An 18,387-nucleotide genomic window follows, 5' to 3' on the forward strand; every position below is an offset into this window, starting at 1 on the left:
ACACACTAGTGTATCAGGAGCACTGTTTTTTAACACAGTGCGTCCCCCGCCTTATGTTAATTTATCAAACAAGGCTTACCTATACCAACATTATACATGTAGGGCTGTGCATGCTTTCAAAATTCTTCCTTGTTGAAGTAGAATACCGTGCTTGTGGGGGCTTTAGTACTTCCTTTGCCAGATGTTCTATGCGTATCTCAATGACTTATCAGTTTCAGCACTCGGGCAAGGCACATTCGGGCCTACACATGTAGCCTTGAATTCTGGCTTGGAGGCATTATTTATCTATTTTCATGGCTGCTAGGTTCATCCTTAGTTAAGAGTTATTTCTCCGTGATTCGCTGATGAGTCCACAAAGGACGAAACAGCTAGACAGTACTAGTGCTGTCCCCAGATCGTGTATTCTAAATCCATAATACTGACGCTCAATCTCCAGACAGCTGTTTCAGCCTTTTTAGGTCCCATCAGTGGAGCTCAGAGCGGGAGGTTAAACAAATGGCAATACGGTCTATATGAAATGAACAAAAAAAGCAATTTGAAAATGGCTCAAAGCATCAAAGTCAGCGAGCTATCTGCAAGACACGCACAAAGAGAGCTTTGCACGAAGGCAGATACATATTACATATACCTTTGACACTAACCAAAAAGAGTGCTCAATCAAGTCAACGCAAGGCAGCGTAATGCGGTGATCGAGTCTATAAAAAGCTATAGTGACATGTAGCCAGGCCCCCAGCACAATAAGCTGACTTGCATCATGCTAAAATCGTTCACACAAATCTCTTATAATAATTATTATATAGATTGCAGGATAGGGTGGTTGCACCAGGAAGTGCTGTCTCTGCGATAGTGGGACCAGCCAAGATTGCAGTACAGTCGTCCACCATCAATCCAGCACTTCATTGGCCCACGCCCTCGATACATCAGCATGATTTCCGGAGTTATTACCATTCATTGACACATGCCCCCCCCCCCCCCCAGTTCTTCGGCACCTGACCCGAGTTCTATTTGGGCCGCACTACTTTGTAGCAGTCATACCTAAAAACTCATAAGTACCCTGGGAGTTAGATGCATTTACGGGCAGTATGCCAGGATTTGCGCAGCTAATTTAAAATCAGATTAGCAATGCTGTGTGCTACCTAGGCGGCATATTGGACTCAAAAACCAACCGATTGTGGTCCAACCCAACCGACAGCGTTGTCGGTGGGTTCCGATTGGCAGGTGTTGGATGGACGTATGATCCATGCGTCCCCACAAGCAATGAGAAGTTAACAATGCCACTAAGGATATAATATCGCGGACAGCAGTACAATGAAACTGGGCCATTCATTATCAGCAATATCAGGGGTATATCCCATCCGATAAGACGTACAGCTCGTGTATGGCGGACTTTACAGCAGGTCCCGACATAGCTTGCCCCGTGCCCTTTACCACTCCTGGGCCAAAACTGTTGTACAATATTCGAGAGGGTCTAGCCTAGTGAGTGTGAACAGAACCTGGCAAATCATATCTCCAAGTGATTCACATGTTGGTATATTCTCCGTTATCATACATCAATTCCGAGCAATTTGACACCCGAATATTCTCGCACCACTACTGCTGAAGTATTGATCACAAACCATGTTCCATTTGACTTACAAACGGAACTTGCAAAAGGCATGAGAGCACTGGAATCTGTAAAGACTCTTGCATTATTTATTAGCCACCATACATACCTTTCGGGAAGTCACGGCGTGTTGGAAGCAGAATGCTCGGAGAGCAGAGCTGAGTGAGATCTGCATACAGTAACACAGCGACAATGAATCACATGAACAGAAGGAAGCAGTCTTATCCGTACACATCTGAATATGCGCCTATGGGAGGAAAATCCGTGCGACAAAAGAGGACCGTGTTATGCAGGTGTATGTCTTACCCGGGTACGTACTAAGTGAGTTCCACCGTACGTATATAATTGTATTGCAATTGAATCACTTGACTGACTGGAGCCAAAAATATCAATTGGCACTTACTCCGGTTACCCGAATGTTTCGGTACCACTATCATTAGGTTTGTTGCAATCGAACCAAGTCATAGTTGAGTCATTTTCAATGCGTTAGGTGTTACCTGACGTGCCCACTGCATCAGCCGCTATGTCATATTCCACCAGGCATGCACCAAACCAGGCGCAGTGCGCACACTGATAATGGTGGTTGTCACACAACGAGCAGTAGTAAAAGTGAAAGGACTTTTTGCATGTGATTTTGTTGTAATTTGTGCCAGTCGAATTGTCTCAGTGTAACTAGTTTATCGTTAGCTTACTAGTTTGTTTATACAAAAGAGAAAGACCAAGGAACTACAAGTTACGCTATACTGTCCACTAACACCACCAGTTACTAAACAATCAGCTCATGCGATAGCATTGCACGACACTGAACAGCTCTAGCACATCTTGGATGCGCACTCCAACAGCCTTGTGGACGACGACCGTCACTGGAGAATCGGTCCGTCGCTCCACCAGCCCGGCGGCACAGTGGACAGTGCCTTGGGGGTGTCAGGCATGGATCAGGCTGATAAGGACGTGGTGGAGACGGAAATGATGTTTGCAAGGAAGAGTGATGATATGCGTATGTGCTCTCCGCCAGTTGTTGAAGCAACAGTCCGGCAGTGGAAAGTCGGCAAGGTTAAAATAAGTGACAAACTGGGTGAAAGTACACCAAATGTGGCCCATCTCTTGAATGGTGCGGACCACGGCAAGGACCTGAAGTTGAAGGTCGTCAATGGCAACACCACATGGTCGACGTCAATGGGAACATCAAGCCATCAAGTTGGTGGAACTATGGAATGTCCGTCGCAGGCTGCAGCGACAGGGTAACATGCTCAGGGAAGAGTACAGCGACGATGATCAGCTGTGTCTTGCACGCAGTCGTGTTGATCGTGGCGTGCAGAACTACAGAGTCAGTTGCGGTATTCGTACATTTGTCTGTTTAGGATTGTGATCCCCAGGAAGTCCTTTGGTGAGGAGTGATGTCACGCAACGAGCAGTAGTCAAAGTGAAAGGACTTCTTGCATGTGATTTTGTTGTAATTTTGTAAGGTGTGGTGGCAGAACTTTCAGCTGGTAGTGGGTGATGGGCTGGCGGTGTGACAACAATTACGGGCTTGACGAACGACATAATTATGGCGAGTCGATCTTTGGCCAGTTGCTGAGTTGGAGATCGTCACCGTAGACCCAGAGATCTGGTCAACGGTCCAGGGGTTGGGATCCCACTGTGGTGAGAGCTTGTGTGCCTGCTCATTGCGGCGTAAGACGCGCTGACCAGGAGTGAGGATGGGGGCGTTTGACCGGCGGGTGGCATTGGCAGCATCGCACTGGGATTGGCGGAATTGATGGTCACGGTGGGCAGCTGAAGGCAAGTCTGGTGCGGCTGCCGTAATGCAGGGTATGCTGTCGCGGATGGGGCGACCAAACATGAGTGTTGCCGGTGCCTCGTGAGTGGCAGGGTGTGGCGTGGTGCGGTACGCTAGGAGCGATTGGTCTAATGCAACATTGATGTCTTCGCCAGCTAGTTTGGCAGTTCGCAGAACTTTGCCAATGGTACGGTTGAGGCACTCGACTGCTCCGTTTGCTTGTGGCCACAAAGGAGGGGTGTGGCGGTGCTGGATAGCGTGTTGCGCGAGGAAATCAGCAAAAGCCGAAGAACGGAACTGAGGACTGTTGTCCGAGACTAGCTCTTCGGGCAAGCCGAACATGGATAATGTAGAGCGCAGAGCTTTAAGAACACCGGCCGTAGTGGGTGTCGTGCTGAACACGTTGATGACCGGGTAGCGAGTCAACTGGTCGATAGTGGCAAGCAGGTGCTGACCGTTTGGCATGGGTCCATACAAATCGACGAAGACTCGTTGCCACGGCTTGGTGGACGGTGGTGTGGGCACGGACTCCCGGACGTAGCGGTGTCGTTGAGAGAGTTGCTTGGCATGGAATACATTGCCGGCAGAGTGCTTCGGCTTCAGTAGCCATGTTGGGCCACCAAACCTTGCTGTTGAGCCGTTGCTTGGTGCGGACAATATCTTGGTGGCCCGCATGTGTAAGCTGCAGGGTAAGCCGTTGGAGGGCCGTGGGAATGACGAGACGGTCGTTTCGGAGTAGTAGACCGTCACTCTCAGACAGTTCATGGCGGAGGGCAAAGTACGGGCGGACCGTGGTGTGGTTGGAATCCCAGCGGCCAGATTGCAGAGAGGAAAGGATGGCTTGCAGTGTGGTGTCTGCGGTGGTGGCGTCCGCAATCTCCTTCAGAGCCAACGCATTCGGCTTAGCGTCTGTAGCTAACTTAGGGCATGTATGTACGCAGTGTCTTCCTGTGCGCCGATGTTTGCGACTGACGACGTCGGCCGGGTTTTCTGGGCCAGGCTTGTACTGGAGCTGGAAGCTGAGATCCTGCAGGCGGAGGACCATGCGCTCAATTCGTGGCGGAGGTCTCGATCCGACGGCCATGAGTTGCAGGAGTTGCAGGAGCGGCTTGTGGTCGGTGACAACGGTGAACTGTGGATCACCTTGTCAAGTAGTGGTGAAAGCGAAGGCAGCCAAACTTGACACCCAATGCTTCCCGTTCAGTTTGAGAATATTGCTGCTCGACGCCGGAGAGTGCACGGCTGGCGAATGCTACAGGTGCATCGTGGCCGTTGTCTTGGCGTTGACACAGGATTGCGCCGAGGCCGGTGGGCGATGCGTCGACATACAGTGATGTGTATCGCTTGCGGTCAAAGTATTGCAGCATGCAGTCTTCGGCGATGGCCTTCTTCAGTGCATCAAATGATTGCTGCTCAACATCAGTTCAACGCCAAACAGTACCTTTCTTAGTGAGAGCAGGGAGTGGCGTGGTGAGATCGGCCATGTTACGAATGTAACGGCGGAGGAAGTTGGTGAGACCCAGGAAACTCTGTATGTCGCTGACGCAAGATGGCGTAGAGAATGTAGCCACAGACTGCTGGTGGCTGGGAGAGGCGCGGATGCCCTTGTCGGAGTAGACGCTAGCCATGAACTTGAGCCGAGGCTTGAGGATGTGACATTTGTGACATTTGGCTCGGTTGAGTGTAACATTGTGATCTTGGAGCCGCTGGAGGCAGGCGGCGAGTCGTCGGTTGTGCTCTTCGACGCTCTTACCAAAGTTGAAGATGTTGTCGTGGACGTTCTTCACACCGTCGAGGCCAGCGAGCCATGGCGTCCGGTGTGCGCTGTAGGATCTCGGATGCGGACGATACGCCCATGGGCAGACGTTTACAGTGCAAAACTGCGTAGCGACGTGACTCAGGGTGGCCTGGCTCTCCACAGCGGTAGCAGAGCGATGTGCTGGATTCCCGCTGGCCTGGAGCGCGAGTGGCGACTGGGGCAGGTGGCTGGTGGTACGAGTTTGCAGCTGGATGTGGCGAAGACCGCATCGGTCGACGCGACGGAGTTGAAACAGTAGCAGGAGGCGGCTGTGTCCTTTTGTAGAACGGTGGCTGATGACGGAGGGCATTGATCGAGTCTTGTGTGCGCCGAAACGCCGTCGTCTGTTCCACTGACGCTTCAAATGCTCTGGCGGCCTTGAGCGCCTTGGCGAGATCAAGGGACGCAGTCTCCAGCAGTTTTCTGCGGAGTGGATCGGACGTGCATCCTGCCACAATTTGATCACAGAGAGCCACGTTCTTCTGGGCATCGTCGGCGAAGCTGCAGGTCGTTGCCGATGCCAGCAAACGAGTATAAAACGTGTCTAAAGTTTCGCCAGGCTGCTGGGTGACCTGCCGGAAGTGGAAGCGGGCCATGCTGGGGCTCTGCTTCGACTGAAAGTAGTCGGCGGCGGCAGTTATGAGGCCGTCGAGATCGTTGCCAGTGTTGGCTAACGTAGGGACGAGCTGCTGGATGTCCTTGCCGGCCACATACTGGAAAGTGTCTCTCTGGCGAGTGTCATCCGAGATGCCGGCTGCTGCGACATAGATTTGGAAACACCGTTCCCAGGCAGGAAAATGGGCAGCAGCGTCGTAGAGACTGCTGTAGATCGGGAATGGCTCCGGAGGCGGTAGTGACAGTAGGGACATGGCGAGGATCAGGCGTTTGCTCGCAGTGCCAATGTAATGTTGTTCTCTTGCTGTATTCCAAACAACAACTAACTCGGAGCTCCAGAAAGCTCCGCAATAGTGAGGTTTTGCATTCCGAATTTCGGCTCGGCGTTCTTTGGTCATTTGTCGAACATCAAAATGTTGAATTTTCGCACCGACGTTTGTTTTGCAAGTCGAAAATGATGTGTTTTGATTTCGTGAGCCCCAGCATCAGCAATGTCCTGTCCCGTGCTCCTTTCCTTGCTGATTCCGACAAACTTTGATCGCGCCCAAAGAGTCGAGGGCCAAACCTGCCTCCTCAGTCGCCTCAGAAAAACCAACTCCATGGCCAAATCAAATTTTATGGGTATCGCCATAGTCTTTTCAGCCACACAGATGATGGTGAGGACACTCCAGGCGAAAGAGAGTAGACAGGCAGTGGAGAGGAGCAATCAGAGGTAGCTGACGATGCTGATGTCGTCAAAGACGCCTGCGAAGCCATGCCAAGATAAGAAACCTCTTTGAATAAATCACGCGCTAGCGCTCTTCCACAAGAAAATTCATCCGAAAAATATGTTCGGCAAAGTGAGCTTTTTCCGAACAAACATGCCGCATCTTCGTGTGCATTTTCGACCTCGCTCCCGCGTGCCGAATCTTTTGCCGAATTTCGGAATGCAAAACCTCACTAATATGATGCCAACAGAATGTAATGGTGTGCGTGCATGCGTACAGAGTCGGTGCGTACCGACTGTCAGCACAGGTGTGGAAAGCAGCATATGTAAATGGATAGGAGCACAAACGGCGCCGCGTGCATATATGTGTCGGTAGAGCATGAGACTCTTAATCTCAGGGTCGTGGGTTTGAGCCCCACGTTGGGCGCCAAATGTCGTCTCGGTTGGAGAACGAGCTGCCTCTACTATACCCTCCCCACGCCACTCATCAAACGGACTAGTCAAGTGGTTTTTCTCTAGAGCTAGAGAGAGAGAGCTATTCATTACTACACTTCAGGAGACGACGGGAGAACTGACAACTGACATGGCAAAAGGAAACATGATATCGGAAAGTGGTGCCCTCATCAGCACAAAACGTGGCGTACTCGATATCATATCAGCACAAAAAGGTGCACGTGTCAGCAATACAACAAAGCAGCGCAGCAGCATGTACGGGTCAGCAGCACAGAGACACAAATACAGCAGCAGGTATGACAAAGAGACAACACGTGCAGCCACATGTACAACATATGGGTGTGACAGTCCATATATGTACGTGTGAGCACTACACACGATGAGAACATGCAAAGTATGGAGACCCAGACTGTGTGGTCAGCAGGACACAGCCCGTACAGGATGGAACAGACAACTAAACGTAATATAGCACCACGTACCGGCGGACTAGTCGACGCTGATGGGAGAAGTGGCACCCCCTGAGGCAGCTACGGATGCTAGAACTCTACAGCCAGACCAACACCAATATACTTCGAAGTAAAACAAAAGGGTACACCACACCAGGAAGCAAGTCACTTGATAAAGATGTGTGAACAACGGCCACACACCACAGAAAAGCATACAGAACAAAAACTCAATTACCGACACCATAGACACTGCAAAATCCAAACAGGAGGAAAATACTAACTCCCTGAGGACACTGAGCATGAGGCAAACGAGCAAGCAACCTCTTGCCGATGTTCCACCGTGTAACAACAACCGCGCTGGCAACCGGACTGTATGGTAGGGGTACTACACCTGGACCTCAAGACCAACGGGCGAAGGACAGCAGGCCGGGCCCAGGTAAATACAATGAGGAGCACTGTATACAACTACAGAAATAACCCAAACCCATGCCAATTTGACCAACATACCTTCCCTGCGCATCTATTCCTAGTGTACGGGTCTGAAAGATGAAAGATGGAGCGCTTGTATACACGGGCCCGGAAAGCCTGCTTCGGCCGCTCGGCAGCAGCTTCGTAGTGGTGGTCAAGGGTCGAAGACCGACGGATACGGATCAACTCCCCAGTGAACACACCTTTGCCCATACTACAGGGGTGGTTACTACCGACAAGCAGATACAGGAAACGATTGGTGAACTTGAAATGAGGCTTCACCGCCATGTATCCCTTACTACGGAAAACTGTGGTGTCCAGGAAATCAATGCCATCATGTGCCAGTTCATGAGAAAACTTGAGGGCCGAACACTTATTAATCCTATCTAAAGTGCGCTGAACTTGACCTTCGCAACCATGCAATGATAAAGCGTCTATAAACCTGAACCTCTAAACCCTCCCCCTCTAAGATCGGCAAAACGTACCGCTTCTCCAAATACAGCATAACAATGTCGACATAGACCACTGCTGCAGGCGAACCCATGGCAGTCCCTTGGATCTGCCGAAACACATCGTTACCATACACGAACTCATTTTTCTTCCGAATGACTGACATCAAGGAAGTCACTGCTGTTAATAACCATGTACGAAGGGCGAGGGGCATCCACCTTGTACACCTGTGTGTGATATACAACGACAACCGAGCTCGTTGGGGATGTTGGTGTAGTAAAGGCTGGTCACATCTATACTCAATTATAAATGATCGTCCCGCACAGGCAAACCTTCTACCAAGTTGATGAAATCCGCAGTTGAGGTCAGAACAGTACTTTCCTCACATACATACGGGTTCAGTAGAAAGTCAGTGAACTCAGCGGGATAGTAGCCAGGACTATTTAGATTAACAATAGGCCTAACCTTCAGGACCCAGGGCTTATGTGTTTTGAGAAGTCTCCTGATAACGGGCATGCGCCCCCGGTGCGACTAAGAACAGTGACATAATAATAGTGGGCATACGATGCTCAATGCGATGCCTAGTCATGGCGAGTAAACAATTGACTCGGGTCGCTCACCGTGACGAAGTCTCAACACAGCCTTGAGCCTGTTGGTTGCCATCGGCAGTCTAGCCGCATGCTCATCTAGCCCCTCAGGCAAAAAAACAGTCATTTATAATGTTTGGCATTGTGATGCTGGGCACGACCTATATCATCATAGTGAGATCAGTCCAGGACTACTATCACAATAGACTGCCTTTGAATATGCCTGAGTCCGATCGCGTTCTAGCTCCCAAACTATGTGCTGCATGTGTACACTCCGCCTATGGTTAGTCTACTCCAGAACAACGCCTGGAGAGGTTCATTGGGGGCATGATGTCCCCCACCCTATTCCCCCCCTTGCCCCCTGCACCTGAAGTACCGGTATTGCCCCCCCCCCCCTCCCCAAACAAATTACAGGACACAGATGGAGCACTGGGGAACACGTAGCAGTAGGCAAAGTTGACGATGCCAGTGCAGACACGGCCTGACCTCGGTCACCACACTGACACCGTACAGTCTCCAAGGGACATAGCTACCAGAGAACACACAGAATGCGAGTATATAGTGCTATCTCGGTGGATAGACAACCCCCTATACACAAAATATCTACTGATAGAGTTCTGTGTAGACCCTATGTACACATATGTGTGGATGAGTACTGGTAAACGGACAGCTAACCCTAGTCTAAGTAAAATAAAGGTAGAATGTAGAGCCTGGGCAAAAAAATAAGTAAATAAAAAGAGAAAAGAGAAAAGGACATATGGATACGAGTTAAGAGTAACTCTCCATCACTGTAACATGATACTATATACAGTCAGAAAGTGCAATAACTAGGCACAAAACTGACAGAGTACTGAGACATTCGACGTCCTGACACCTAACTTCAACACATCTCCGTAGCGCTAACCGACAGCCTTCCAACTTGGAAGGTTCAAGGTTATGGAAAGACCACAACATCCGAGTTTCAAATTGCACACCTGATGAGCCGTCACGAACCATACGGCGAAACGTACGTCGTGTGAAACAACTTGTTTTGTAGTCAACTAGTCCATCACAATGTCATGCATGAGGAGTACTGTAGGAGTTTGGCTTTCGGCTTGTACAATTCGTTTTCGCAAAGCTTCCCTTTCTTTACTTATCTTTGATATTTATGACCCACCCAAGTTGGGTGGTGTGCTGCTTTGCTGCTTCGAATTGTAGTTAGACCGCTTTGTCAAATATCGTACTGGTCTCGTCATCGTCCAGTAACAATCGACATTCTTTGTTCCTTTGGGACTGTAGCTTTTGCTCGTTTTCGTTGCGCTTGCCTTCCCCTCTTTGGTCTTTCCATAACCTTGAACCTTCCAAGTTGGAAGGCTGTCGGTTAGCGCTACGGAGATGTGTTGAAGTTAGGTGTCAGGACGTCGAATGTCTCAGTACTCTGTCAGTTTTGTGCCTAGTTATTGCACTTTCTGACTGTATATAGTATCATGTTACAGTGATGGAGAGTTACTCTTAACTCGTATCCATATGTCCTTTTCTCTTTTACATTTATTTATGGCTCAACATCCGAGTTTTAAATAAAAAATATTGACTAGTTTGAGGGAAAGACACAAACGGGAAAAGTCTGAAGAAAAATTGACTGTCACCAAAAAAATAATAATAGCTACACACACGAGGGAACTCGGATGGAGAGCCAAGGATTAAAATTAAAAAAGAGGACCATCAGTTTACGAGTTATCCGTTTTGTCCAACACTTACGGATATAAACGTGATGCAGCTAAACATCAGGTCGTTGAATGTCATGATCTCATCAGTCAGTTTTTGTGCTAATTGTTGCACATTTTTGACTCAGCAGTATTCTGCATATAACCGTTAATGTTGGACAAAACGGATAACTTGTAAACATGAGGGAACACTCATCCTTACCCAAGTTCCAACGTCAGCACTCGGCGCCGCTCCGAACCAAGAGGAACATTGGAGAGATCGTCCATCAGCTCCTCTCTTGTCCTGCGATCAAATCGCCTAATGCTAAAACACAAGGAGATAGGAAAGGCAAGTAGAATAAATAAATCAATAAAGTAATACACAACAAAACAAGTTTGAACAGCTGCAAACGTAATGGACGATCCGAACAAGACCAATGATATACCTAGCAATAAGTGTGCAGAGTGTGCAGCCCAAGGATAATCATCCCACGGCAAAGTTTATTGTTTAGGGCATAGACTCACAGTAACAGGCTCACCTTTGCTGCATCTCACACCGCTTCACACGGTAATCTACTGTATCACCATGGTAATTTCTGTTGCACATTGCTGCTTGTTTAACAAAAGGCAGAAAACACACCGAATTTCCAGGAATTACCATGGTGATACGGTACTTTAGCTTGAACCTATTGTATGACGGGTTTTCTATGATTCATAATGACCCAGAGAGAAACTAAACCGGTATCGAATTCCAGTCAGCGACGCAATTCTTCTGAGGTGTAAAGTGACTTCAGGAATATGTTGCAGAAAACTGCGATGCATGCTGATTATTTACTGTGCCCTATTGTGCACCATATACCAGGTGTGTTACTCAGGAATGAAGTAGATGCACACAAGTACCGTGCATAACGGCACAGGTTAGGTTTGCTACAAGCTGCTACAGTGTACTTGTGGTCCGAACTTGCACTCTAAGTTACTCAGCTCTGCATACGCAAAGAGTGCTGGTGCCGAAATGAACCAGAAGGGTGCTGAGTGGGACGCAACAACACTGACTCTGTATACCCATGTACACAGATATGATAGGGTATGCAGTACCTGCTCTAGGATTTAACACAAACCGGGTACACGTCTACCTGGCACAACTCCTGCAACACTGGGCCAGAGCCAGATGCGTTCAAGTGCGGCTACGGGGTGTCAGGGAGTCGTAAACTTACTTTCGACTTCCTGATGTACATGATTGTACATGTACATGTATGAACGTACTCGCACTGGGCACTCTGGCCGCACGCATCTGCACGCGTATGCAGCCTGTCAGTGGCGGTATACCCTCGAAGTATAAAAAAGTATAGTACTCGACAGGACTTCCGACCGGGTCGCAGGTAACCCAGTGTTCGTTTTCCAAAGGGTCCAAGTACTCACGAACAGGGTCACTGACCCGGCTCTGGAGCAGACACTGGTAATCTAGGTCCAAGTTTGCTCCATTATGTTCTGACGCTTCATGTGCTTTCATAGCCAAGGTTTCTCACTTTCTTCGCAAGCTCTTTTAGTCTTGAGAGTTGACAACTGCTTATGGTTGTGTTGGCAGAAAACATATCAGCTAATCTGACAACCGTCCAACCCCATTTTACTGGTAAGTAGTCAGCGAGTGGCTTTGATGGGGCCATACTAGAGGGGAAGTTACGCGGCATATTTGTGCTTCCTTTTTGAAAACACGTTCTCGCTCGAAGGGTTTCTAAACTTTATCCCTGCGCTCATTGATGGAGTTCATCGATGGAGTTGCCAGCGGCACTCTACAGAAGAACAATGTTGTCAAGTTTTTTATGAAAAATTGTCAAACATTTTCAAATTGCTATAAGTTTGGTTAGGGTCGGGTTCCACTGCGGCTCCGCAGCTCCGCTGCTCCACGGTACTTGGCTGCATGCAGCAGAGCGGCGCGGTTCCAGTGATACTCGCCATTCACGGTACCGCGATCGTGCTCGACGTTTTTTGATGACATTTAGCCTGCGCGCGCGTGAAATCCAAAAAAATCCTCGTGTTCTGGCCTGTGCAACGAATTAAAATTCCCCCGAATAAAACAATTAAGTGCGGGAAACAATGCAAGCCGTGACCGCGGCTTGCATTTTCTGTATCAAGCAGCGAAGCGAAAGCTGGTGATGAGCCGCGGCCTCGCTGGACCAGCTCGTAATGATGACGTTTCATGCCGTGGATGATGTGCGGCGGAGCGGCAGTGGAACCCAGCCCTTAGGCAAAGGAAATTTGTCATTAATTTGTTTATGCTGCAGAGATGGAGAGCTGCACACTCTGGCTTATGGACTCTCGCCTACAGTGTAGTCGTACTGCTAGTGTACTGGCATTACAGAAGACACGAAAAACGAGAACATAATTATGGCGAGAAAGTAATTACTGGCTAAGAATTGCCCTAAGACTTACCGCTTCTCAGTGCTCCATACCAGGAAGTAGTACAATACCTACTCCCTGCTCCATACGAGTGTTTTCTCCTCATTCTCTGCATCCTTTGCCGCAGGAGTCTCGTCCATTTAGCGGCCCAAATGCTTGAGCTCCGGATAGCGGAAAATAGCTCGTCGTCCATTAGCGGCTCTAATAGTACCTGGTCTGAAGTGTCGCAGTCTAGCAACTATGATTTTTTCCAGGAGGGTAAGGGTTGCAAACCCAAAGAGACCCTAAGCTTCGTCTATCAAACAAAACAATTGCCCTAAAAAATGGAAGAGGAAAAGAGTGAGCGAGCTGGTCTGAGCGCGCTACTTTTTCAAAAAATAGAAGCTGAAAGCCATCAAAGTCAAAGCATTCTGGCTAGCGCGTTTGTGTATGTCAAGAGCGCTAGCGCGCTAGTCGCAGCAAACGCTCGCAGGCCAGAGTTAGCGCTATTTGGGCTGTTTGCCGCACGCGGCAGCTGGATAGATCACGTGATCCAAGCTGACAAATAAGGTCCGATGGTTCAGCTACATTGAGCCACAAGCATTTCTTTCTGTACCATCTGATGAGTGATGTGCGGTAGATCTGGACGCGTCGGTACGAGTCCTCGTGTGTGGTGGTCACGGATGGCACTGGCTTCCTGGCACCGGTAACGTTACACGTCGGTGCACAGATGGGTGATCAAGGATTAGGTGATCATGGTGATTTGGGGCGAAAACAACCGCATGACTTGGCACAGATGACAGCCCGGAGAATCACTAAACCAATCCAGGTAGAACACCAAAAAGAAAGACCATTTTGTTCATCAACTACATAGTGTTATCACTCTGTCGCTGTTGTGGAAGTTGGAAACGTGTGCTCGAAAGGCCTACAGGCTAGCAGAATGTAGTCTCCCCCTTCCCAACCCCCTCCCCTGTGTCTACTCCTCCCCATTGTCCTGATCCCTGTGTCTACTCCTCCCCACTTTTTGGTGCACTGAAGTGTCGCTGAAGGCTGAAGCCGAGACCTCAGGTCGATGGAGACGCTCCAGTTTCACCACCACGGCTGCGACTGCAGCCACCTACATGTATTTCATAGCTACAATATTCTGTTCTCCAGGTTCGTGGTTTGTCGATAATAGAACAATCGGTAAAGAGAAAAGGACCTACATTGTACATGATATGGTCGGCCACACTTGAGACTGCGAGGATCAAAGGCAAGATATCATCACCGAGGTTGCATATGGACTCAGATTGGTAACTGGTGGTGTTAGTGGACAGTATAGCGTAACTTGTAGTTCCTTGGTCTTTCTCTTTGAGGTTGCATATGTTATTATTTTTGTGGTATTCTCTAGCTTCTGTTTGGTTTGCAGTTGTTCTTGTGCACCCCCCTCCCCCCCCCCCCCCCCCTCCCCTTTTTCGATGCCTAGTTGCAACGCTGACGCCGAGACCTCTGGTCGGTTGAGTTGCTCCCAGCACCTCGGCACGTCGTCCCTACATCCCCTATGTTTTGTCCTTTTCCTTGTTTTTCTCTGTTCTCCACCTGTTTTCTGTATAGTGCGACAACGACGCACAAAACTGACAGGGATATTGAGACATGTGGCGACCTGACACCTACATGTACATGTACACTGTAGCTCCAACTTCCAAGACTACATTCTACAAAGCGGAACTACCAACAACCTACCGACTTGGAAGGCTCAAGTTCCCAGTTGGAAGGTTCCAAGTTGGTAGGACCTTGGTGGACTATTCGTCATAACTAGTAACTTATACTGTAGTAGGTCCTTTTCTCTTCACGTATTGCTCAACATCCGCCAAATAATTTAATTTCCGAAAACTATCCGCCAAGACCTACAAATAAGTACAATGTCTATTATTAGTCATGTACAGTGTACATGTACATGCACATGTACGTTCTCGCAGTGTAGCTGCAGTGCCGGCATTCTAGCTAAGGGAGCATCTCATTAGTTCACATTTTTTTCCTAAACGTAACGCATTTCGAAACGGGGGTAGGGGGGTAACGCCCTTTTCGAATAGAAAAATGACAGTTCGCACATTTTCAGGATGTGTACATAATGTGCATGCAGTGCATGTTCTGTGTAGTACTTCAGCAAATGAGTGTGTTTAGGTGTACATCTATATTTTTGTACCTGTGTTTGGAGGTCAGCTAAACCTTGCATACACTGCATTCATGCAGGCTACTCAGAGGTGTCAAATGTCACACCAGCCTGATCAAACTGTGTACCTGGCCAGCTTTTACAGAGTCAGTACACTAGTTGTTGTGGAGGAACTCTGTTTATGTGCGTGTACAAGTCATTCATTGTACTTGTACTCAATATCTACATAAAATTTATGTAGATGGGGTACTACTGACTACAGTAAGTAGTCTGTATGCCATTCACTTTGACATTCATGTCCATGTACAGTGTACATTAATTTTGTACATGTGCATACCATGGCATGCATGGGCATGGACACGCACAGTACAGTATAAGATCCACACGGAAAATGTGCGATAAGACTTTCGAATAGAGGGGGGAGGTAGGGGGGTAAAGTCTATTCGAAATGCGTTACGTTTACAAAATAGGTGCGAACTTATGAGATGCTCCCTAAATTGGGCATCGGCAAAGCAAAGTGCGGACCGACTGTTGTACATATTGTATTGATCAATGGACAGAAGCTGGGTATGAGTTGACAGCAAACAAGTCACCATGAAAGGCTAAGGCTAAGAGGCACTTTGCCTCACCTCCTCACCCGCTTCGGCCAGGCTCAGCTTTGAAATTGAACCATTGGTGGGAACAGATTGGGGGAAGACTACAATCATACAGCACAGAAAAGAGGAATGCAATGTACACAAAGTGTCTGAAGTCCTTTCTGCAATTAGTGTTCAATGCCTCAAAAAGGGCAGAGGGTACTACACAAGGCAGAACAACAGAGACCAAAAATCCTTCTCGTTACTCCGAGTTTCGTGTTTCAAAAACACTCACCAGACGATAAAGCTATTCGCTAGTTATATAGGGTAATTGTAATGTAGGCTAAAGCAGTGCTACAACCACGAGTCGAAGCTTGAGGAGATAGCATCAGCGCTGGAAAACGATGTGAGTAATAGCAGTGCAAGTGTCCTCTTGCTCACATCGTATTCCAGCGCTGATGCTATCTCCTCAAACTTCGTGGTTGTAGCACTGCTTTAGCCTACATTACAATTACCCTACAGTGGTGGACAGAATTATTGTCCCACCTTGCATTTTGGTCATCTTTTGGAATCTAAAGACCAACCTGGACAGTTCTGTGCGCCAAACAGCCACAATGTTGAAGCATTTCAGGTATTAGCAACGAGTTTTGAAAAAGCTAACCAGTTTTCCAGAATACTCACGATTTACCGTACAAAAAGTGGGACAAAAATTATGGCCGAAATGTCACGTGTCCGACTGGCAAAACTTTTGCGACCGATTTTTGCGGGAAATTCAAAATCTTCACCACGTGGTGTTTTCCGAACCTGCTGACGGCTTCCTGACAACAATTTGAGTAATTTCACTTTGGTTTTCTGCACGATGGGGAGAGGAAAGGAGCTCAGTAAAGATAGTAGGGAATTTGTTGTTCAGATGAACAAGGAGGGTCTCTCGTCGCGATCTATAGCTGGATTGACGGGTCTCTGCGATCGTACGGTACGCAGAATTATTTCTGCGTTCAAAAAAACTGGCAAAGTCGATACGAAGCCCCATACTGGCCGCCCAAGGAAGACTACCCCCAGGTTCGATCGCAGGCTGAAGGTGCTTTCAATGTGCAATAGGTTCAAGACGGCAACAAAACTGAGAGCTGAGTTGGCGCAGGAGGGTGAGAATACCGTCTCAGTGCGAACTGTGCGTCGCAGGCTGCAAAACAGTGGATTGCGAGGGTGTGTGGCGGTGAAAAAGCCTTTTATTTCCAAGGTAAACAAAGGAAAGAGGCTGAAATTTGCTAAAGCCCACAAGAATTGGACGTGTGAGCAGTGGAGCCGAGTTCTGTGGACGGATGAGTCTAAGTTCAACCTGGTAGGGTCTGACGGGGCTGTCTACGTCAGAAGACGACCAGGAGAAGCCCTCGCAGACTCGTGCACACGCAAAACGGTGAAACATGGAGGCGGCAACATCATGATCTGGGGAGCGATGTCCGCCAAAGGCAGAGGCCGCCTGTACAAGGTCGACGGCAAATTAAACGCGCAGCAGTACTTGGGAATACTGCAGAACGTGATGCTGCCAAGCATGCAGGATGCGTTCGGCGATGCTGGTGGCATATTCATGCAGGATAATGACCCGAAGCATACAGCGCGCGCGACAAAGCAGTGGCTTCAGGAGAACAACGTCGCCGTTATGGAGTGGCCACCGCAGTCGCCGGATATGAATCCGATAGAAAACCTGTGGCACATCCTTGGCCTGAAGCGCCATGAGCTGCAGACCAGGCCCACCAGCACAAACCAGCTGTGGGATGTCTGCAAGCGTTCATGGAACCTCATCACTGCCCCAGAATGCGCGCGCATAGTCAACACCATGCCGGCGCGCATGGAGGCAGTGATCAAGGCCAAGGGTGGAGCCACGAAGTGGTAAAACTGCGTGAGTTTCATCAGATCAGGATTTTTTAGTGGTGCTAGCCTTAATTTAGTTCAATCCTAGCTGTATTTAGGTAGAGTAGGCAACCTTACCGTATATACTGGATTTCGGCCATAATTATTGTCCCACATTTTGCCCTATTATCTTCACGTATATCTGCTTTTACTAGTTGTAAACCATTATAACAAGCAAAACTTGCCTTTTCTATCAGGTATCTGATGTCTTTATCACATCAGCTAGAGTCTAGGTAGTAACAATCAACTGAATCACATTTTAGCATGGGTGGGACAATAATTCTGTCCACCACTGTATATAACTAGCGAATAGCTTTATCGTCTGATGAGTGTTTTTGAAACACGAAACTCGGAGTAAACGAGAAGGATTTTTGGTCTCTGTTGTTCTGCCTTGTGAATGCAATGTACATGTACATGATGTACGCATGTACATGATTGCGGTACATGACACTGTGGTAACTACGATCGGTACGAGTCTCGTACATGTATATGACTGTAGTATTGCACACTACAATGTCGTGTTGTACATGTGTGCTGCTCCTTGGTGTTGTTGATAGGAACGTCGCAATACGAGCAGGCCGTAGCATGCACCTTCTTCAAACGTGCCAGCGACTTGGTACAAGAATGGAAAATGAGGAAGACGAGGAGGAGGAAGGATCGAAAATTATCATTTTTAAAGAAAAAAATAGTAGCCTCTCAATGTTGTGCCCTGTTAGACTGTTAGGCTGTTATCGCACATTCTGGCTGCCCATTATCTTGTTACAGTCGTGGGTAGTTAAGCCCTTGGC

General features: G+C 48.4%; 1 protein-coding gene and 1 long non-coding RNA gene across 6 annotated transcripts in view; one reads left to right on the forward strand and one right to left on the reverse strand.

The window, feature by feature from the left end:
• LOC135830942 (uncharacterized) overlaps nucleotides 1–18,387 on the forward strand; it is a 92,837-nt gene that overhangs the window by 21,601 nt on the left and 52,849 nt on the right. The gene's annotated exons all lie outside the window — the stretch shown is intronic.
• LOC135830941 (uncharacterized) lies at nucleotides 481–13,344 on the reverse strand. 5 transcript variants are annotated; one of them, XR_010556128.1, is made up of 4 exons: nucleotides 13,019–13,344; nucleotides 10,812–10,913; nucleotides 7,435–7,499; nucleotides 481–1,772 (listed from the first exon to the last, which is right to left on the reverse strand). XR_010556128.1 is itself a non-coding variant. In XM_065343167.1 (4 exons), exons 1-4 carry the CDS (start codon nucleotides 13,176–13,178, stop codon nucleotides 1,724–1,726), a joined length of 381 nt encoding a protein of 126 aa, XP_065199239.1. In that variant the 5' UTR covers nucleotides 13,179–13,344; the 3' UTR covers nucleotides 481–1,723. The 5 variants fall into 5 exon arrangements, 1 of the variants encoding a protein (XP_065199239.1); XM_065343167.1 differs by lacking the exon at nucleotides 7,435–7,499 and adding an exon at nucleotides 11,128–11,197; XR_010556131.1 differs by lacking the exon at nucleotides 10,812–10,913.

This window comes from Sycon ciliatum, chromosome 1 (genome assembly GCF_964019385.1).
Source record: "Sycon ciliatum chromosome 1, ocSycCili1.1, whole genome shotgun sequence".
Classification (NCBI taxonomy): Eukaryota; Metazoa; Porifera; class Calcarea; order Leucosolenida; family Sycettidae; genus Sycon; species Sycon ciliatum.